This window comes from Piliocolobus tephrosceles, chromosome 6, assembly GCF_002776525.5.
Source record: "Piliocolobus tephrosceles isolate RC106 chromosome 6, ASM277652v3, whole genome shotgun sequence".
NCBI lineage: Eukaryota > Metazoa > Chordata > Mammalia > Primates > Cercopithecidae > Piliocolobus > Piliocolobus tephrosceles.
Window position 1 is genome coordinate 115,222,793 of NC_045439.1, and position 17,679 is coordinate 115,240,471.

Genomic DNA, 17,679 nt, shown 5'->3' on the forward strand with positions numbered 1-17,679 from the left:
AATATATGTACATGTTTATGAGGCATTTTGATACATAAAATGTGTAATGATAAAAATCGGTATTTAGGGTATCCATCATCTTGGACATTTATCATTTCTCTGTGTTGGGAACATTCAAATTACTCTCTTCTAGCTTCTTTGAAATATACAATATATGACTGTTAACTATAGTCACCCTACTGTGCTAGAAAACCTTAGAACTTACTCCTTTTATTTAATTGTAAGTTTGTACTCATTAAACTACCTCTCTTCATCCACCCCCACATGCAACACTCCCAGCCTCTGATATCATTCTTTCCTTTACTTTTATGAAATCAACTTTGTTGTTGTTTGTTTGTTTTAAGATGGAGTTTTTGCTCTTGTTGCCCAGGCTAAGAGTGCAATGGCACGATCTGTGCTCACTGCAACCTCCACCTCCCAGGTTCAAGCAATTCTCCTGCCTTAGTCTCCTGAGTAGCTGGGATTACAGGCATGCGCCACCACACCCGGCTAATTTTGTGTTTTTAGTGGAGATGGGGTTTCTCCATGTTGGTCAGGCTGGTCTCGAACTCCCAACCTCAGGTGATCTGCCTGCCTCGGCCTCCCAAAGTGCTGGGATTACAGGTGTGAGACACCTTGCCTGGCCAAGATCAACTTTTTAAGTTCCCACATATGAGTGGGAACATGTGATACTTGTCTTTCTGTGCCTCGCTTTTTTCACTTAATATAATGACCTCCAGTTCCATCCATGTTCCTACAAATGAAAATATTTCATTCTTGCCGGGCGCGGTGGCTCAAGCCTGTAATCCCAGCACTTTGGGAGGCCGAGACGGGCAGATCACGAGGTCAGGAGATCGAGACCATCCTGGCTAACACGGTGAAACCCCGTCTCTACTAAAAATACAAAAACTAGCCGGGCGAGGTGGCGGGCGCCTGTAGTCCTAGCTACTCAGGAGGCTGAGGCAGGAGAATGGCGTAAACCCGGGAGGCGGAGCTTGCAGTGAGCTGAGATCTGGCCACTGCACTCCAGCCTGGGCGACAGAGCGAGACTCCGCCTCAAAAAAAAAAAAAAAAAAAAAAAAGAAAATATTTCATTCTTTTTTATGGTTGCATAGTACTCCATTGTGTATATATACCACATTTTCTTTACACATTCATTCCTTGATAGATACTTAGATTGATTCTGATAATGGGTATTTTGGTTTGAAATTTGGTATTTTGGAATTATAACTTGGAAACTGAGTTGTATGTTTTTTGTGTTTCTGTACATGTATGATGTAGATGGGTTTAATAAAGTTTTTCCAATGGAGAAGTTAAGTTCCTTCAGCCATGAAGAAGTCCAAATGATTCTTTGTGGAAACCAGTCACCATCCTGGGCAGCAGAAGATATTATCAATTACACTGAACCTAAGCTGGGTTATACACGTGACAGGTATGTGATACTATTTTCTAAGATCAACAAAATTATTTATATTCCCCAAATCAAGTGACAGGTTCTCTAAAGAACTATAACTCAGTGAATTACATTCATAAAGTAAGTGAGAAAGCAGTGGTGTCTCACAATGACCAGAATGCATATCCATTGATAAGGCTGGGAGGATACAAAAAGACAACTGATATCAGGCCAGGCGCGGTGGCTCACACCTGTAATCCCAGCAATTTGGGAGGCTAAGGTGGGCGGATCACTTGAGGTCAGGAGTTTGAGACCAGCCTGGCCAACATGGTGAAACCTTGTTTCTACTAAAAATACCAAAAACTAGCTGGGTGTGGTGGCAGACGCCTGTAATTCCAGCTATTTGGGAGGCTGAGGCAGGAGAATCACTTGAACCCAGGAAGTGGAGGTTGCCGTGAGCCAAGATTGTGCCATTGCACTCCAGCCTGGGCAACAGAGTGAAACTCCATCTCAAAAAAAAATAGACAGCTGACATCATGGTTGATGTTGATTCCTTTTCTCATTGTGTTTTAATTGTTCATTTTTAAAATTTGGTAAATTGTAAGCTGTTAGGCTATACTACATTTATATTAAACTTTTTATTGAATATAACAGATAAGTACACACGTCATATATACAGTTTAGAGGATTTTCTCAAAATGAACACACCTATGTAATTGGTATCCAGAATATGAAACAACTTCAAAAATCCCCCTTCCCATGATATTCTTTTCTATTAATTTAATCACCATATGTTGATCAGTTTTGCTTGCTTTTGAACTTTTAATGTAAAATCATGTAGTCTGTTTTCTTTGTGGTCTGGTTTCTTTTGAGTAACATGATTATGAAATTTATCCATGTTCTGGCATATAGTTCATCTACTATTTCGTTACATAAATTTATCACAAGATAATTATTTTGCTGGAACAAAAATTGATTATTTCAGATCCCCGTTGGTATATTTATCCATACTTGGAATGATTTTGCAAATGCATCCTATGTTTTTATGATTTGCTGACTTTGTTGCATAATAGATGGACCCCATACACCATCAGTATTTTTCAGTTTTTACAATTTATAAGTGCAAGACAGGCTTTGAGGGATTTTTTTTTTTCTTTTTTTTTGAGATGTAGTTTCACTCTTGTTGTCCAGGCTGGAGTGCAATGGCATAATCCCGGCTCACTGAAACCTCTGCCTCCCAGGTTCAAGCGATTCTCCTGCCTTAGCCTCCCAAGTAGCTGGGATTACAGGCATGCGCCACCATGCCCAGCTAATTTTGTATTTTTAGTAGAGATGGGTTTTACCATGTTCATCAGGCTGGTCTCAAACTCCTGACCTCAGGTGACCCACCCGCCTCATCTTCCCAAGGTGCTGGAGTTACAGGTATGAGCCACCACACCTGGCCAGGGATATTTTTAAAGTAGCTTGTCTTAGCCCATTTCATACTTACCCAAGAGTCTCTAGATGTGGTGTTCTTCTGGTGTGAGGATATTGTTTTTTAGGGGGCTTGTTGCTGGCTTACAAAGTAGTGGTAGTGATTTTCATTTAAATCTGCAGTCAACTCAGTATAACTATATTTTTGTTCTTTTAGCCCTGGTTTCCTGAGGTTTGTGAGGGTTTTATGTGGCATGTCTTCTGATGAAAGGAAAGCATTCTTGCAGTTTACCACTGGTTGTTCAACTCTACCCCCAGGTGGACTGGCTAACCTGCATCCCAGGCTCACGGTTGTACGCAAGGTACAAGCTCTGTGGCTAATTGGGAATCCAAATGAAATTTAGTTACTTTACTTTTGAAAGAAAGACGTACTTAAACTCATGGTCTTCTGTTGTGTTTGCTTTCTTGCTGTAGGTTGACGCTACTGATGCAAGCTATCCATCAGTTAATACATGTGTGCATTACCTTAAGTTGCCTGAATATTCTTCTGAGGAGATCATGAGAGAGCGCCTGCTAGCTGCTACAATGGAGAAAGGCTTTCATCTCAATTGAGCTTTGAAGTGCAATGGGAGACATCAGAGACTTTAAAAATACTAGTGAAGCCTCTTGTGTTTATGTGCAGAGAAGTATATGATCCTCCACGCTAATGACACTTGCCTTTTTTCCACCATTAAGGCTTTAAGAACATGTGGAATAAGTTTGTTAGCTGCTAATGACAAAACAAATCCTGTAACTACCCAGCCAGCAAGTATATAGCACAGAACACTGTGTTACTTTACAAGGGCTTATGTGACTGGAATAAGGTGGTCCTACTTAACTGTTCCAAAGAGCAGCTTCTCAGATCTTCAGTGTTCACTGGTAAATTTCTAACAGTGTATTTGTGTAAAGTTTGTCATTTCATACTCCATACACTACAGTTGCCGTCACTGATCCCTGTTTTGCTGGCTTTTAAGCTACTTGGTCAAAAATCCTGCTTCCTTAAAACATAGAGAATTAATGAGCATCTCAAGCTTTTTCTTTTCCTTTTTAATGATGCCTGCACTATCAAGAGTATTCTAGTGTTCTCTCTTTGTTTGGCATATAATCATGCACCAACCTTTTATTTCTTTAAGGTGGGAGTATATTTTTATTTGCTAAATGCCGTACTATGAAGATCAAAGTCTTAAGTGTGTTTGTGCAGCTCAAAAATAAAGATGTATTAAGGGGGGAAAACACTGGTCTAAGTGCAAGGCACACTTAAAGCAAGTTTTACTTTTGGTTGTATTTTCTTTGTATATTATAAACATTTATTTAACTTGTTGCCGTTTGAAGTAAAAAATTTCCAAAATGTATGCTCAACAATAATGATTAAAATGTTTGCAGCGTACTAAACTGTGTCGTGTGACTATTTCAGTGCAATCATCAGACTTCAGAGCTTTACCATGTACTTGTCATTTTGAATCATCCAAAGTTTTCTGAAGTTACTACATAAAGAAATGTGTTTTTCTATAGTAAATACAGTTATTAAAATTGAAAGACTAGAAGAAATAAATATTCACACACTTGTGATCCAACGGTTGGGTTCAGTTTTAAAGTATGCCTCAGCTAGAACTGACCAGTTACTTGTGTTAATTTTTTTAAAAAACACCAGATCCACAACTTAACTATTGTATCTGCAGGGATATGTAAAGTGAGGATGTAAGAAAGATCCAAGAATGATTTTTAAATGTTGTGTTAGTGTCAAAAGAAAACACAAGGATACTGCTGTTTTCTGGTTTTGAAGAAGGGACTGTATTTCCAAATTCCAAAGTGGATTTTCCAAATTCCAGTTATTACCATATCTGTGCTTATAGGTGAAAGGAATGACACTAGGCCTGATTTAGCCAAATAGCTTCTTTTTTTTTTTTTTCCTTAAAGATACGGTCTTGCTGTGTTACCCAGGCTGGTCTCAAACTCCTAGGTTCAAGCAGTCCTCCCACCACAGCTTCCGCAGTAGCTGGGATTACAGATGTATACACCTGGCTCACATAGTTTTTTAAGGAACCAAAAGCATGTTTGAAATTGCCCAGTATTGACCTGTTTAAAAGGCAAATTCTCTTCCTATAAGAGATACCTTCTGCTATAATTACAAGTCTCTAAGATGTCTATCAGTAGTCAGCTTTTACCAAGACTAGCCTGGCACCAGGGTTAGCTAACTATGGCCTGCTGTGTGTTTTTGAATGGCCCATGGCTAAGCATGACTTTAAAATTTTTAAATTGTTGGGGGGAAAAAAGAATATTTTATGTGAAAATTATGAAATTTAAATTTCAGTGTCACAAACACAGCCACGTTCATTCATTTACATGGTTGCTTTTGCACTACAATGGCAGAATTGAGTAGTTAGCAGAGACCATATGGCCCACAAAGCCTAAAATATTTACTATTTGGCCCTTTACAGAAAAAGCTTGCTGAACCCTGGTCTAGCAAGTGGCTACAGCAGATAAGTTGATAACTACATAAAATCAGGCAGGGCATGGTGGCTCACATCTGTAATCCCAGCACTTTGAGAGGCCAAGCAGGGTGAATCAACTGAGGTCAGGAGTTTGAGACCAGCCCGACCAACATGGTGAAACCCTGTCTCTACTAAAATATAAAAATTAGCCGGGCATGATGGCACATACCTGTAATCCCAGCTACTCTGGAGGCTGAAGCAGGAGAATCACTTGAACCTGGGAGGCAGAGGTTGCAGTGAGCCGAGATTGTGCCATTGCACTCCAGCCTGGGCAACGAGTGAAACTCAAAAATAAATAAAAAAAAGTTTACATACAATCATAGCTGTTTTTGAAATATTAGGAGTCTTCCTCAGAAAAAATCTAAGAACAAGGTAAGGCTGACCAAATATAAGTATGAAAAGTCACTGAAAGCATCTTAGTGAAGTTAGATGGAGACACAGCCTGTAAGTGCAGATACGCAGGAGTCAAGTATTCTGAGACACCTACTGGGGTCTCCACCTCAACTGTAAGTTCTTAACTATTGTTTCCTGTGATACCTGCCAACGATTTTTTTTTCAGCTGTTATTCTCTCAAGGTTCTAAAATCTGTGCCAAGATGTAATTCAACTACTATTTTGGTGTGACCCCAAAATTAATTGTGTTCACTCCCTAGCTACTCTGGTGTACCAGTTTCAGCAGTTACCTGAATGTGCTACTGATTAAGTACCTACCAACTAGGACAGTGTTTCCCAACTACTGTGTCTCAGAAAGGCCTTCATAGCACTTGGGTCTAGACTGGGCTTTCCCAAGACCTTGGCTACTTGATACAAAGGTGTATCTGTACACACAAACCACTCATTGTTCCCACAGGTCAGAAGCCTTCCTTTTGCCTTCCTGAATGAGTCCAAAAAAACAACTCGGGTTTGGAGTCCTCTATTGACTTTTCTGCGTTTTTATAGATACAAACCTTGATACTACAAGTGGATTTTTAGAAGGGGATTAAAAAAAGGCTCCACTGCCTACCGCCCACAATACACAGACAAACCAAACAGAACAGTGCTAAATGATGTCTCTGAAATGTGCATTTGGCCGGGTGCGGTACCTGTAATCCCAGCACTTTGGGAAGCCAAAGGTGGGCGGATCACTTGAGGTCAGGGTTTTGAGACTAGCCTGGCCAACATGATGAAACCCCATCTCTACTAAAAATACAAAAATTAGTCCAGTGTGGTGGCACACGCCTGTAATCCCAGTTGCTCGGGAGGCTGAGGCAGGAGAATTGCTTGAACCCGGGAGGCGGAGGTGGCAGTGAGCTGAGATCATGCCACTGCATTTCAGTCTGGACAACCGAGCAAGACTCTTGTCTCAAAAAAGAAAAAAAAAATGCATTTATCCATTTATATCCTATTTTAGAGGCTGGAGTGTCACAGAAGAATGAACTACTGGATCATTCTATAGGCTGGTACTGTATCTTAATATATCAAAAATAGATTTTGGCTGGGCAGGGTAGCTCATGCCTGTAATCCTTGCACTTTGGGAGGCTGAGGTGGGAGGATTGCTTGAGCCCAGGAGTTTGAGATCAGCCTGGGGAACATAGCGAGACCCTGTCTCTATAGTTAAAGAAAAAAGATTTCTACTTTCTTCACTGTACCTGACCTCCCACCCCTACATGCATATATATAGACCTCCCTATTCTTGGGGGATAAGTTCTAAGACCCCCAGTGGATATCTGAAACTGAGGATAGTACCAAATCCTATATATATATATATAGAGAGAGAGAGAGAGAAAGAATGTTTTTTCCTATACATACATACCTATGATAAAGTTTATAAATTAGGCACACTAAGATTAACAATAATGGGACAATTACTACAATGTACTATAAGAAAATTATGTGAAAGCTGGGCATCGTGGTGTGCACCTATAGCTCCAGTTACTTGGAAGCCTGAGCAGGAGGATGGCTTGAGCCCAGGAGTTCAAATCCGGCCTGGGTAACAGAGACCACATCTCTTAAAAAACAAAAGATGGCCAGGTGTGGTAGCTCATGCCAGTAATCCGGCACTTTCAGGGGCTGAGGTAAGGAGGATTGCTTGAGCCCAGGAATTCAAGACCAGCCTGGGCAACATATGGAGACCTCGTCTCTACAGAAAATAAGAAAAATTAGCTCAGTAGGGTGGCACACACCTGTGGTCCCAGCTACGTGGGAAGCTGAAATGGGAGGATCGCTCGAGCCCAGGGGGTTGAGGCTGCAGTGAGCCGTAATCATGCCACTGCACTGCAGCCTGGGCAACAGAACAAGGCCCTGTCTTTAAAAAAAAAAAAAAAGAAATTAGATATATATATAGAGAGATGAATATATATGAATGTAGTCACTCTCTCTCAAGACCTTATTGTACTGTACTCACCCTTCTCTTGATCTGTCCATCTGGTAACCAAGACAGTTACTAAATGACTGTCAAGTGGGGAGTGTATACAGCATGCATATGCTGGACAAAGGGACGATTCACCTCCCAGGCAAGATGGAGCAGGACCGAGCAGGACAAAGTGGGACGGTGCAAGATTTCATCACACTACTCAGAATGCTATGCAGTTTAAAACTTATACATTGTTTTATTTCTGGAATTTTCTATTTAATATTTTGGGACCTCAGTTGACCATGAGTAACACAAACCACAGAATGCGAAACAGTGGATAAGAGAGGGATTATTGTACGTACTTTCGCCTAAGACAGTTGTGTATATTCTGTTAACTGGGTAGCAAAAGCATATAGAAAGGTTTTGGGGGGATGCAGTGCATTACTCTTCTGTAATGACAGTAATTTACTTCAAGACATTGCAGGAGAAGGGGTTAAAGGAGTAGAAGTAATGAATGACAGTAATTTACTTCAAGACATTGCAGGAGAAGGGGTTAAAGGAGTAAAAGGGAGGAAGAGAAGGATTCATTTCATGCCTATCTGTACAGAGATATTTTCTTGCATTCCACTTTTTTTTTTTTTTTTTTTTTTTGAGCCTGTTGCCCAGGCTGGAGTGCAGTGGCACGATCTCGATCTCAGCTCACTGCAACCTCTGCCTCCTGGTTTCAAGTGATCCTCCTACCGCAGCCTCCCAAGTAGCTGGGATTATAGGCATGTGCCACCATGCCCGGATAATTTTTTGTATTTTTAATACAGACAGGGTCTCACCATGTTGGCCACTCTGGTCTTGAACTCCTGACCTCAAATGATCTACCCACCTCAGCCTCCCAAAGTGCTGGGATTATAGGTGTGAGCCACCGTGTCTGGCTGCATTCTACTTTTAAACTTTGAACTAAAGTACATTAACAGTAAGCTTATTAATAAGCAAACCCTTTAAAATGTGGCATAAAAAGACTGGGCACAGTGACTCAGGCCTGTAATCCCAACACTTTGGGAGGCAAAGGCAGATGGATCATGTGACCGCAGGAATTTGAGACCAGTCTGGGCAACATGGCGAAACCCTATCTCTACAACAAAATACAAAAATTAGCTGGGTGGAGCAGGTGTGCGCCTGTGGTCCCAGTTACTTGGGAGGCTGAGGTGGGAGGATCACCTGCGCCCAGGAGGTAGAGGCTGCGGTGAGATGTGATCACACCACTGCACTCCAGCCTGGGAGACAGAGGGAGATGCTGTCTCCAAAAAACAAACAAAAGGGGCATAAAAGATAGCTGTAGGGACTGTCAATGTCTGACCATCCATTATTTGAAAGTAGTGCTCTCTATAGAGTTAATTACATAATGGCATTGTAATTACTAAGTGCCCTTAAAATGAATATCCAAGGCTTTTACAAACTGGCAAATAAAATTTAACTCTGCAATCTTTGTTAGGTACATGTTATAAAAGTTTTTTTTGTTTTGATTTGGTTTTTTTGAGGCAGGGCCTCACTCCATTACCCAGGTCGGAGTGCAGCGTTGTGATCATAGTTCACTGCAGCCTCAAACTCCTGGGCTTGATCAATCCTCCCACCTCAGCCTCTTGAGTAGTTAGGAGTACACGTGCTCACCACCACAGCTGGCTAACTTTTTAATTAATTATTTGTTTATTTTTAGAGACAGTCTCACTCTTGCCCAGGCTGGAGTGCAGTGGTATGATCTCGGCCTACTGCAACTTCTGTGTCCCGGGTTCAAGCAATTCTACTGCCTCAGCCTCCTGAGTAGCTGCGATTAGAGGGCACGTGCCTGCCACCATGCCTGGCTAATTTTTTTGTATTTTTAGTAGAGACAAAGTTTTACCATGTTGGCCAGGCTGGTTTCAAACTCCTGACCTCAAGTGATCCACCTGCCTCGGCCTCCCAAAGTGCTAGGATTACAGGCATGAGCCACCACACCTGGCTAATTATTTATTTTTTGTAGAGATGTGGTCTTGCTGTATTGCCCAGGCTGGTCTTGAACTAATGGGCTCAAGCAATCCTCCTACCTTGGCCCCCCAGAGTGTTGGGATTATAGGCCTGAGCCACCGCACTCAGCCTTCTTTATTTTTGAGACAGGCTGGAGTGCAGTGACACGATCATAGTTCATTGCAGACTCGAACCCTGGGCTCAAGCAATCCTTCTGCCTCAGACTCCCAAGTAGTTGAGACTACAGGTATGTGCCACCACACCTGGCTAATTTTTGTATTTTTTGTAGAGACGAGGTCTATGTTGCCCAGGCTGGTCTTGAATTTCTGGCCTCAAGCGATCCTCCTTCCTCAGCCTCCCAAAGTGCAGGGGTTACAGGTGTGAGCCACTGCACCAGCCCCACATTATAAAGATTTTAAAGCTAGGCCAGGAAGGTTCAAGGTTATAGTACAACATGATCATGCCTGTGAATAGCCACTGCAGTCCAGCCTGGACAACACAGCAAGACCCGCTTCTCTTAAAAAACAAAACAACAACAACAACAACAACAAACACGTCTTGGCTGGGCATGGTGGCTCATGCTTGTAATTCCAGCACTTTGGGAGGCCGAGGTGGGGGGGATCACTTGATGTCAGGAGTTCAAGACCAGCCTGGTCAACATGGTGAAACACCGTCTCTACTAAAAATACAAAAATTAGCCAGGCGTGGTGGCACATGCCTATAGTTGTGGCTACTCAGAAGGCTGAGGCAGGAGAATTGCTTGAACCCAGAGGTGGAGGTTGCAGTGAGCTGAGATCATGCCATTGCACTCCAGCCTGGGTGACAGAGCGAGACTCCGTCTAAAACACACACACACACACACACACACACACACACACCTCTTAAAAAGTAAATTTTACTATGCCTTTTAAAGGAATAAGCCAGCCTTAGAAGTTGGGCACTGTGGCTCATGTCTGTAATCCCAGCACTTTGGGAGGCTGAGGCAGGCAGATCACCTGAGGTCAGGAGTTCGAGACCAGCCTGGCCAACATGGTGAAACTCCATCTCTACTAAAAATACAAAAATTAGCCGGGTGTGGTGGCGCACGCCTGTAGTCCCAGCTCGGAAGCTGAGGCAGGAGGATCACTTGATCCTGGGAAGTGGAGGTTGCAGTGAGCCGAGAATGCGCTGGGTGACAGAGCTAGACCAGACTCCATCTCAAAAAAAGAAAAAAAAAAGACAGCCTTCAGAAAATAGCATTACTCAAAATGCCTTGTGTTTAAATTTTAAAACTTTATTGGCTGACAGAAAACTGCCATACTTTCTACCCACTACCATAGTGCTATTCCTGAATTTGATTTGCAAAAAGAAGTATAGACCAATAAGGGTTCCTTAGGCGCTCAACAGAATTTAAAGAAGTGGGAAAGATATGTTTACAATTAGAATATAAAACTTCTCTCTCAGTTTAAAAAAATGTTTTTTCTTTGTACATATTTTAAAGTACAGCTTTGTTTTCTTTTTAGGAACTGTGGAAAATGCCTATTTATAATGGCTTTGGAAGGATACCCCATTTTGTAATTGTGGTCTTCCGGATTCTTCCTGGTTACAGATGTTGAGATGTATTCCACGGTACTCGCATTTCTGATAAATCCATGTTGTCTGGAAGAGACTTCCTTTCAGCTTTCTGACACCTTATCAAGAATTAGTAGAGGCGCAAGAATTCTTGCCCTGTTAGTTTCCACAATGCAGCCATTTAACACCATCTCATCCAAAATGATGTGTACTTTATCCAAATTAAACATTATCTAGGGTTATATTAAGGAAATTAGTTTAAAGTTATAAAAATGTTAACATTCAGTAAAAATTTGTGGCTTAACCTGGAGTTTTCCCAGTGTAAATTAGTCTAAGCATGAGGTTTTTTTTTTTGTACAGAATTTCTGAAATTAAATTTAAAACTGGCATCCATATTAGAAATTGTTACCTTCACATATACATACCTAGTTTCACCTTGATTAAGCTAACAGGATAAGTAGGGATAAAAATGAAACAGCTACATTTTTTAACCAAAGGGATAGGGAGTCTACTAAGTGCTAGAGAACACAGCAAGTGTCATGTGGCCAGAGAATGACCTGAATCAAAAATAATGTTGTCATCCCAGACAATAATAATAACAGTAACAACCATTTGTTGAATGCTCCTGTTCCAGACATTGTGTTGAGTTTCAACCCTCTGTAAATCTCTGATGTATGTTGTTACATATTATCCTTAGTTTACCCAGGATCAAACAGGCTCAAAGAATAGTCCAAGGCCACATGGCTAGTAAATGCCAGGCTGGAATTTAAATCCAAAGCTTGGGCTTGACTGCTCTGCTTCCAGGCTCCTCAGGAGCGGCTAGGTACCTCCCTCCTCAGCCCCCAGACTTCCACCCCAAAATAAATGCCTTGTTCCTTCAGTTATCTTCTCTGTCAGACAGACTGACGTAAAAATAACTATGAGGAGAAAATGAATGAAGAAGGCAGGGCATAATAAAATTTCTGGATTTCAAGACAGTATCTCTTACAAATGGGTAGTTCTAAGAAGTCATTTGAGAATGATGGAGCCACTTTGGCTTACAGGTGTTCTTTTTTTTTTTGAGACGGAGTCTCACTCTGTCGCCCAGGCTGGAGTGCAGTGGTGCGATCTCGGCTCACCGCAAGCTCCGCCTCCCGGGTTCACACCATTCTCCAGCCTCAGCCTCCCGAGTAGCTGGGACTACAGGCGCCCGCCACCACGCCCGGCTAATTTTTTTGTATTTTTTTTTAGTAGAGACGGGGTTTCACCGTGTTAGTCAGGATGGTCTGGGTTTCACCATGTTAGTCAGGATGGTCTCGATCTCCTGCCCTTGTGATCCGCCCGTCTCAGCCTCCCAAAGTGCTGGGATTACAGGCGTGAGCCACCGCGCCCGGCCGGCTTACAGGTGCTGTTATTGGAAAGTTAGCATGGGGCATGGGGAAAGAAGAAAACATTGTTAGACTATGATGTCTAGCAAACTAGAAAGAACTAAATACTTCCTCAAGAATCCCTTCAACAGAATACCTAACTTTTCTTTTGTGAAAGAAGGGAAACTGGAATGAGATGATGACAATGAATGTTTCTCAGTTCTACACCTTAATATCTGAAGTTCTGTATCTACTTAAAGAGCAGGATCACGATCTGCTACAAAAACAAAAACAGTTGACAGATTGTTTCAAACAAACTTCATTCAACAAACAGGTAATTCAATGCACTAGGGGAGTTCAAAAGTAAATCTTTGTAAAGTGAATTGTTCCCACTTGATTGTTTTCAACCAGACCAGATGTTCAAAGTCTACACTGTATTTGCTTAGTGAAGTGCAACTACACAGAATAGGACAAAGGGTGAATGACTTTAAAGTTTTTATTAGGCTCTGTGTGAATATCTCATTAAGCTCTGTGCAAATAGTCCTCCAGCAGAATAAACTGTTTTCCACGGGCCCATGGGAACTGTCCTTAAGTGACCCAGAAAAAAAAAAAAAAAAAAGCGTCACTCTGATATACCTATTAATAATGTCTTCCAATTATACAGATGACTGCTTTGTCCCATGGCCAAACTGGGACTGGAATGTTAGGCCCTTGACTCCAACCTGTTCACTAGACCCAGAAGCCAGAACTTAGGTGAGACAAAGTGGGAATGGCAGCCAGGTATATACAGAAAGGCAGAGCTGAGAAGCACAGGTGGCTACGTGAAAAATGGCCTGGAGAACCTTCCTGTTGTACTCACTAAGGGCAATGAAAGCCTTAGTGCCTTTGAAAATGTCACCTTCTCCAAGATAACTTCCTTTGAGATACAAGGAAATCTAATTTTAACCCATGAATTGGTTGGGGGATCAAGCTGCTCTGTGGCCTGCCCCATCTCCGGCAAGCAGGGGATCCGCTGTTCAGATGTCGCCTTGAGCAACTGCCCAACTGTTTTGAAATTCAGATCAGAATTTACTGCTAAATCATATAAACCACTGACATCCCCACATTACAAGGACAAGGTCCTCCAGCAAGTCATTTCCCAACATCCTGGAAACATGAGTTGCTCTGTGAGGTCACTGTATACTGTGGACATGTGACTGCCTGTGTATCTGTGTATCTGACTCAAACTAATAATCATGCAGCTTTCTGGCACTATATGGGGAAACTACAGACCAAACCCACTGTGAGGCAAAGGGCTGAAAGCTGATTTCCCCCTGGAATCATGTGACTCTTTTAAAATAAGAATCCAGCTGTTGTTTACATCTTGATTTGGTTTATGAGCAACTTGTACATCCTGGTGAGGCCAAGAGTAATGGCATTTAGGCCATATGCCAGGTAAGCAGGGACCAAAAAATACCCTATATGCTAAGCCCACGGAATAAACACCGTGCAATGGTGACATCTGAAATAGGAGGAAGTAAGAAGGGCCCAGACTGTTGGTGTACTAATGTAGTGAGCTGAGAATGGCTATTGAAAGATGGTCTTACCTTCAGGCTATAATGAACTTGACTGACTCTAAAGATCCTAAGGAAACTTGTTGTCTTTCATGGGCCCCAGAGGTTGAGCCGACATGAACTAGAAACAATCTCCCAAAGAACGGAGTTACTGAAGTCCACTTTCTCCCAACCTAGAAAGCTAAGAACCTTTCTGAATTTTCACATTATGTGGATTGGAATTGAACATCGCAGGGCTCATGGAATATTAGTGCCACTTGAAATGAACTTTTTAATTACAGTGATTGAAATGAGGCTGGGTGCAGTGGCTCACGCCTGTAATCCCAGCACTTTGGGAGGCTGAGGCGGATGGATTACCTGAGGTCAGGAGTTCAAGACCAGCTTAGCTAATATGGTGAAACCCTGTCTCTACTAAAAATACAAAAATTAGTTGGGCATGGTGGCACGCGCCCATAATCCCAGCTACTCAGGAGGCTCAGGCAGGAGAATCACTTGAACCTGGGAGGCGGAGGTTGCAGTGAGCCGAGATTGGGCCACTGCGGAGGTTGCAGTGAGCCGAAATTAGATGCAGCTTCTCTCTGTTGCTCAGGCTAGAGCGGAGTAGCATGATCTCGGCTCACTGTAACCTCCATCTCCTGGGTTCAAGGGATTCTTGTGCCTCAGGCTCCTGAGTACCTGGGAGTACAGGCATGCGCCACCACACCCAGCTAATTTTTTAGTAGAGAAGACGTTTTGCCATGTTGGCCAGGTTGGTCTCTATAACTCCTGAGCTCAAGTGATCTGCTTGCCTCAGCCTCCCAAAGTGCTGGGATTACAGACGTGAGCCGCCGCGCCCAGCCCCAACATTGGAATTTTGATCTCTGGATAATAAAACACTTTTCCGTCATGAGTATTTTAACACCACAGTGGCAATCAAATTATCCTTTAATAAGTGAGAAACTGAGCAGCACAGACTCAAATGGAACCTCAAAAGGAATTCCAGGGCAGAGACCAACCTAGAAACTACAATTTCTAACTCTAGGCTTGGGTCTCAGATCCCTTGGTTTCTCATTTTATTTCTTTTTTAAAAAAATATTCTAGCTAAGTGTTCTTTAATAAAATATGTAGGGTGGGAAAACTTGCTTTCTCATTATTCATACTTTAATTACCCACCAAATTGGATAAGCGGCCAAGGGCCACTGTGTTCACATTTCCCCCAGAAAATACTACCATAGAGAAGGCTACCATTATGAGATTCTGCATAGACCTGGAGACATTCTTCTTGTAGTATAGTATAGTCTTCTGTTCACTTTTTTTTTTTTTTTGGTTAAGACAAGGTCTTGCTCTGTTGCCCAGGCTGGAGTGCAGTGGCACAATCTTGGCTCACTGTAGCCTCGACCTCCTGTGCTCAAGTGATCCTCTCACCTCAGCCTCCCAATTAACTGTGACCGTAGGTGCGCCACCACACCCATCTAGTTTCTTTATTTTTTGGAGGGATGGGGTTTCACTATCTTGCCCAGACTGGTCTTGAACCCCTGTGCTGAAGTGAGGCGCTTTGCCTTTCTCGGCCTCACAAAGTGCTGGAATTACAAGAGTGAGCCACTGTGCCTGGCCCTGTTCACATTTTGTCTCTTGCTAATTAGGCCACTGAAAAGGACTCTTTTTTTTTTTTGAGATGGAGTCTTACTCTGTTGCCCAGGCTGGGGAGCAGTGGTACAATCTTGGCTCACAGTAACCTCTGCCTCCCAGGTTCAAGCAATCCTCCCACCTCAGCCTCCCAAGCAGCTGGGATTACAGGTGTGTGCCACCACGCCCAGCTAATTTCTGTATTTTTAGTAGAAATGAGGTTTCACCATGTTGGCCAGGTGGTCTCGAACTCCTGACCTAAGGTGATCCGCCTGCCTCAGCCTCCCAAAGTGCTGGGACTACAGGCGTGAGCCACCGCGCCTGGCTGTTATCTTTTTTAAAGTCGGTTTTCATTAAAGGCCTACTCATATTCTGAGAACAACAGGATACCAAGCTGTGGTTTTGCTTAAAGTTTATGTAGGCTTAGTTATGTAGGCTAAAACATAAAGTTTCTGTTTGCTTAAAGTTATGTAGGCTTATGTAGGCTTATGTAAAATTAAATATGAAAGTCAGAGGTGGGTCAATGAGACTGTTATTATTCTCATTTTTTCCCCTAAATCTCTCTTGCTTCTCATAACTTGCTGTCACTATTCCTGACTAAAATAGAACCCCAAAAAATGGAACAAAAGGAATAGCGTTAAAGCTGAGGGACCTGGTGGTGAGGAATGCTGGTGGATGAATATGGCACCTAGAGGGCTCCTTAAAGGGAAGAGGAAAGTGGTCAAGGCTAGTGGGAGCCAGAAAAAACTGGAGGCAGAACTGTTGGATCTGCAACATTCACATCTCCTTCTGGGGTACTGGCTGACTCCTGGGGACTGTTCCTATCCAAGACTCTCATCACCCACCACAGCCCTGGCTAGAGCTCCCATGCTGGAGAAGGCCCTGGGTCCCTCGTCCCTCAGTGCCTGCCCTTCCCATGGAGGAACGGCTGCACATGTTCCCTCGGACCCACAGGCCAGTCCTCACTCTCTGGCAACAAGCCTTTCCATTTCATATTTTCAAAAGGAAAAAAAGATGTTTCGAAATCTGATTGTGAACTCCACTTTTGGAGAGCATGTTCTCAACAAGACATTCACAGACACTCTCACATGTTTTCATCCTTTCTGACTCCTCCAACCAAAGGCATTTCTCTAAAACATCTCCCCTTATTCACAAAAAAGCTTCGACAACACCAAGGCACCATGGTGACAGGCATTTTATAAATGTTTTATTAGAGACTAAATTGCCACAGTCTACTCCAGATGATTAATTTTTAAAAAATATGTCAAATTTAGGCTGGGTGCAGTGGCTCACATCTGTAATCCCAACACTTTGGGAGGCCAAGGTGGACATATCACTTGAGGCCAGGGGATGGAGACCAGCCTGGCCAAAATGGAGAAATCCTGTGTCTATTAAAAATACAAAAATTAGCCAGGCATGATGGCAGGCGCCTGTAATTCCAACTACTCAGGAGGCTGAGGCAGGAGGATCACCTGAACCTGGGAGACGGAGGTTGCAGTGAGTTGAGACTGCACCACTGTACTCCAGCATGGATGACAGAGCAAGGCTCTGTCTCAGAAAAAAAAAGAAAAGAAAAAAATGTCAAATTTAACCTACCCAATTTATAATCCTAGAGTCAAGGGCCCTGGAAACCCAGAAACTAGTACCAGCTCTGCCCTAAAGTAGCTCTACGGATTGGGACATGTCACAGAACCTCTTTGGGCCTCAACCTTTTTACCTAAAAAGTGAAGTTTTACACCAGTCAACGGTGACTCACCCAGCCCTATGGGAGGCCAAGGTGGGAGGATTGCTTGAGCCCAAGAGTTCAAGACCAGCCTAGGCATCATACTGAAATGCTGTTTTTATTAAAAAAATTTTTTTTAATTAGCCAGCTGTGTGTGGTGGTGTGTGTCTGTATTCCTTGATGTATTTTTTTTTTCTTGATATTTTTGTTTTCCTACTCTGGAAGCTGAGGTGGAAGGATTGCTTGAGCCCAGGAGTTT

General features: G+C 42.6%; 2 protein-coding genes across 7 annotated transcripts in view; one reads left to right on the top strand and one right to left on the bottom strand.

Annotated features, from left to right (window-relative positions):
* HECTD1 (HECT domain E3 ubiquitin protein ligase 1) overlaps positions 1-4,211 on the top strand; it is a 111,365-nt gene extending 107,154 nt beyond the window's left edge. For all 4 annotated transcript variants that reach the window (XM_023227434.3, XM_023227433.3, XM_023227435.3 and 1 more), the window contains exons 41-43: positions 1,261-1,411; positions 3,003-3,147; positions 3,260-4,211. In XM_023227434.3, the coding sequence (XP_023083202.1) occupies positions 1,261-1,411; positions 3,003-3,147; positions 3,260-3,397 (434 nt within the window). In that variant the 3' untranslated portion in view covers positions 3,398-4,211. The remainder of the gene's footprint in view (positions 1-1,260; positions 1,412-3,002; positions 3,148-3,259) is intronic.
* A 6,683-nt stretch (positions 4,212-10,894) lies between these two features.
* AP4S1 (adaptor related protein complex 4 subunit sigma 1) overlaps positions 10,895-17,679 on the bottom strand; it is a 79,845-nt gene continuing 73,060 nt past the window's right edge. For all 3 annotated transcript variants that reach the window (XM_026455073.1, XM_023227442.2, XM_023227443.2), the window contains exon 6: positions 10,895-11,426. In XM_026455073.1, coding sequence (XP_026310858.1) covers positions 11,298-11,426 — 129 coding nt within the window. In that variant the 3' untranslated portion in view covers positions 10,895-11,297. The remainder of the gene's footprint in view (positions 11,427-17,679) is intronic.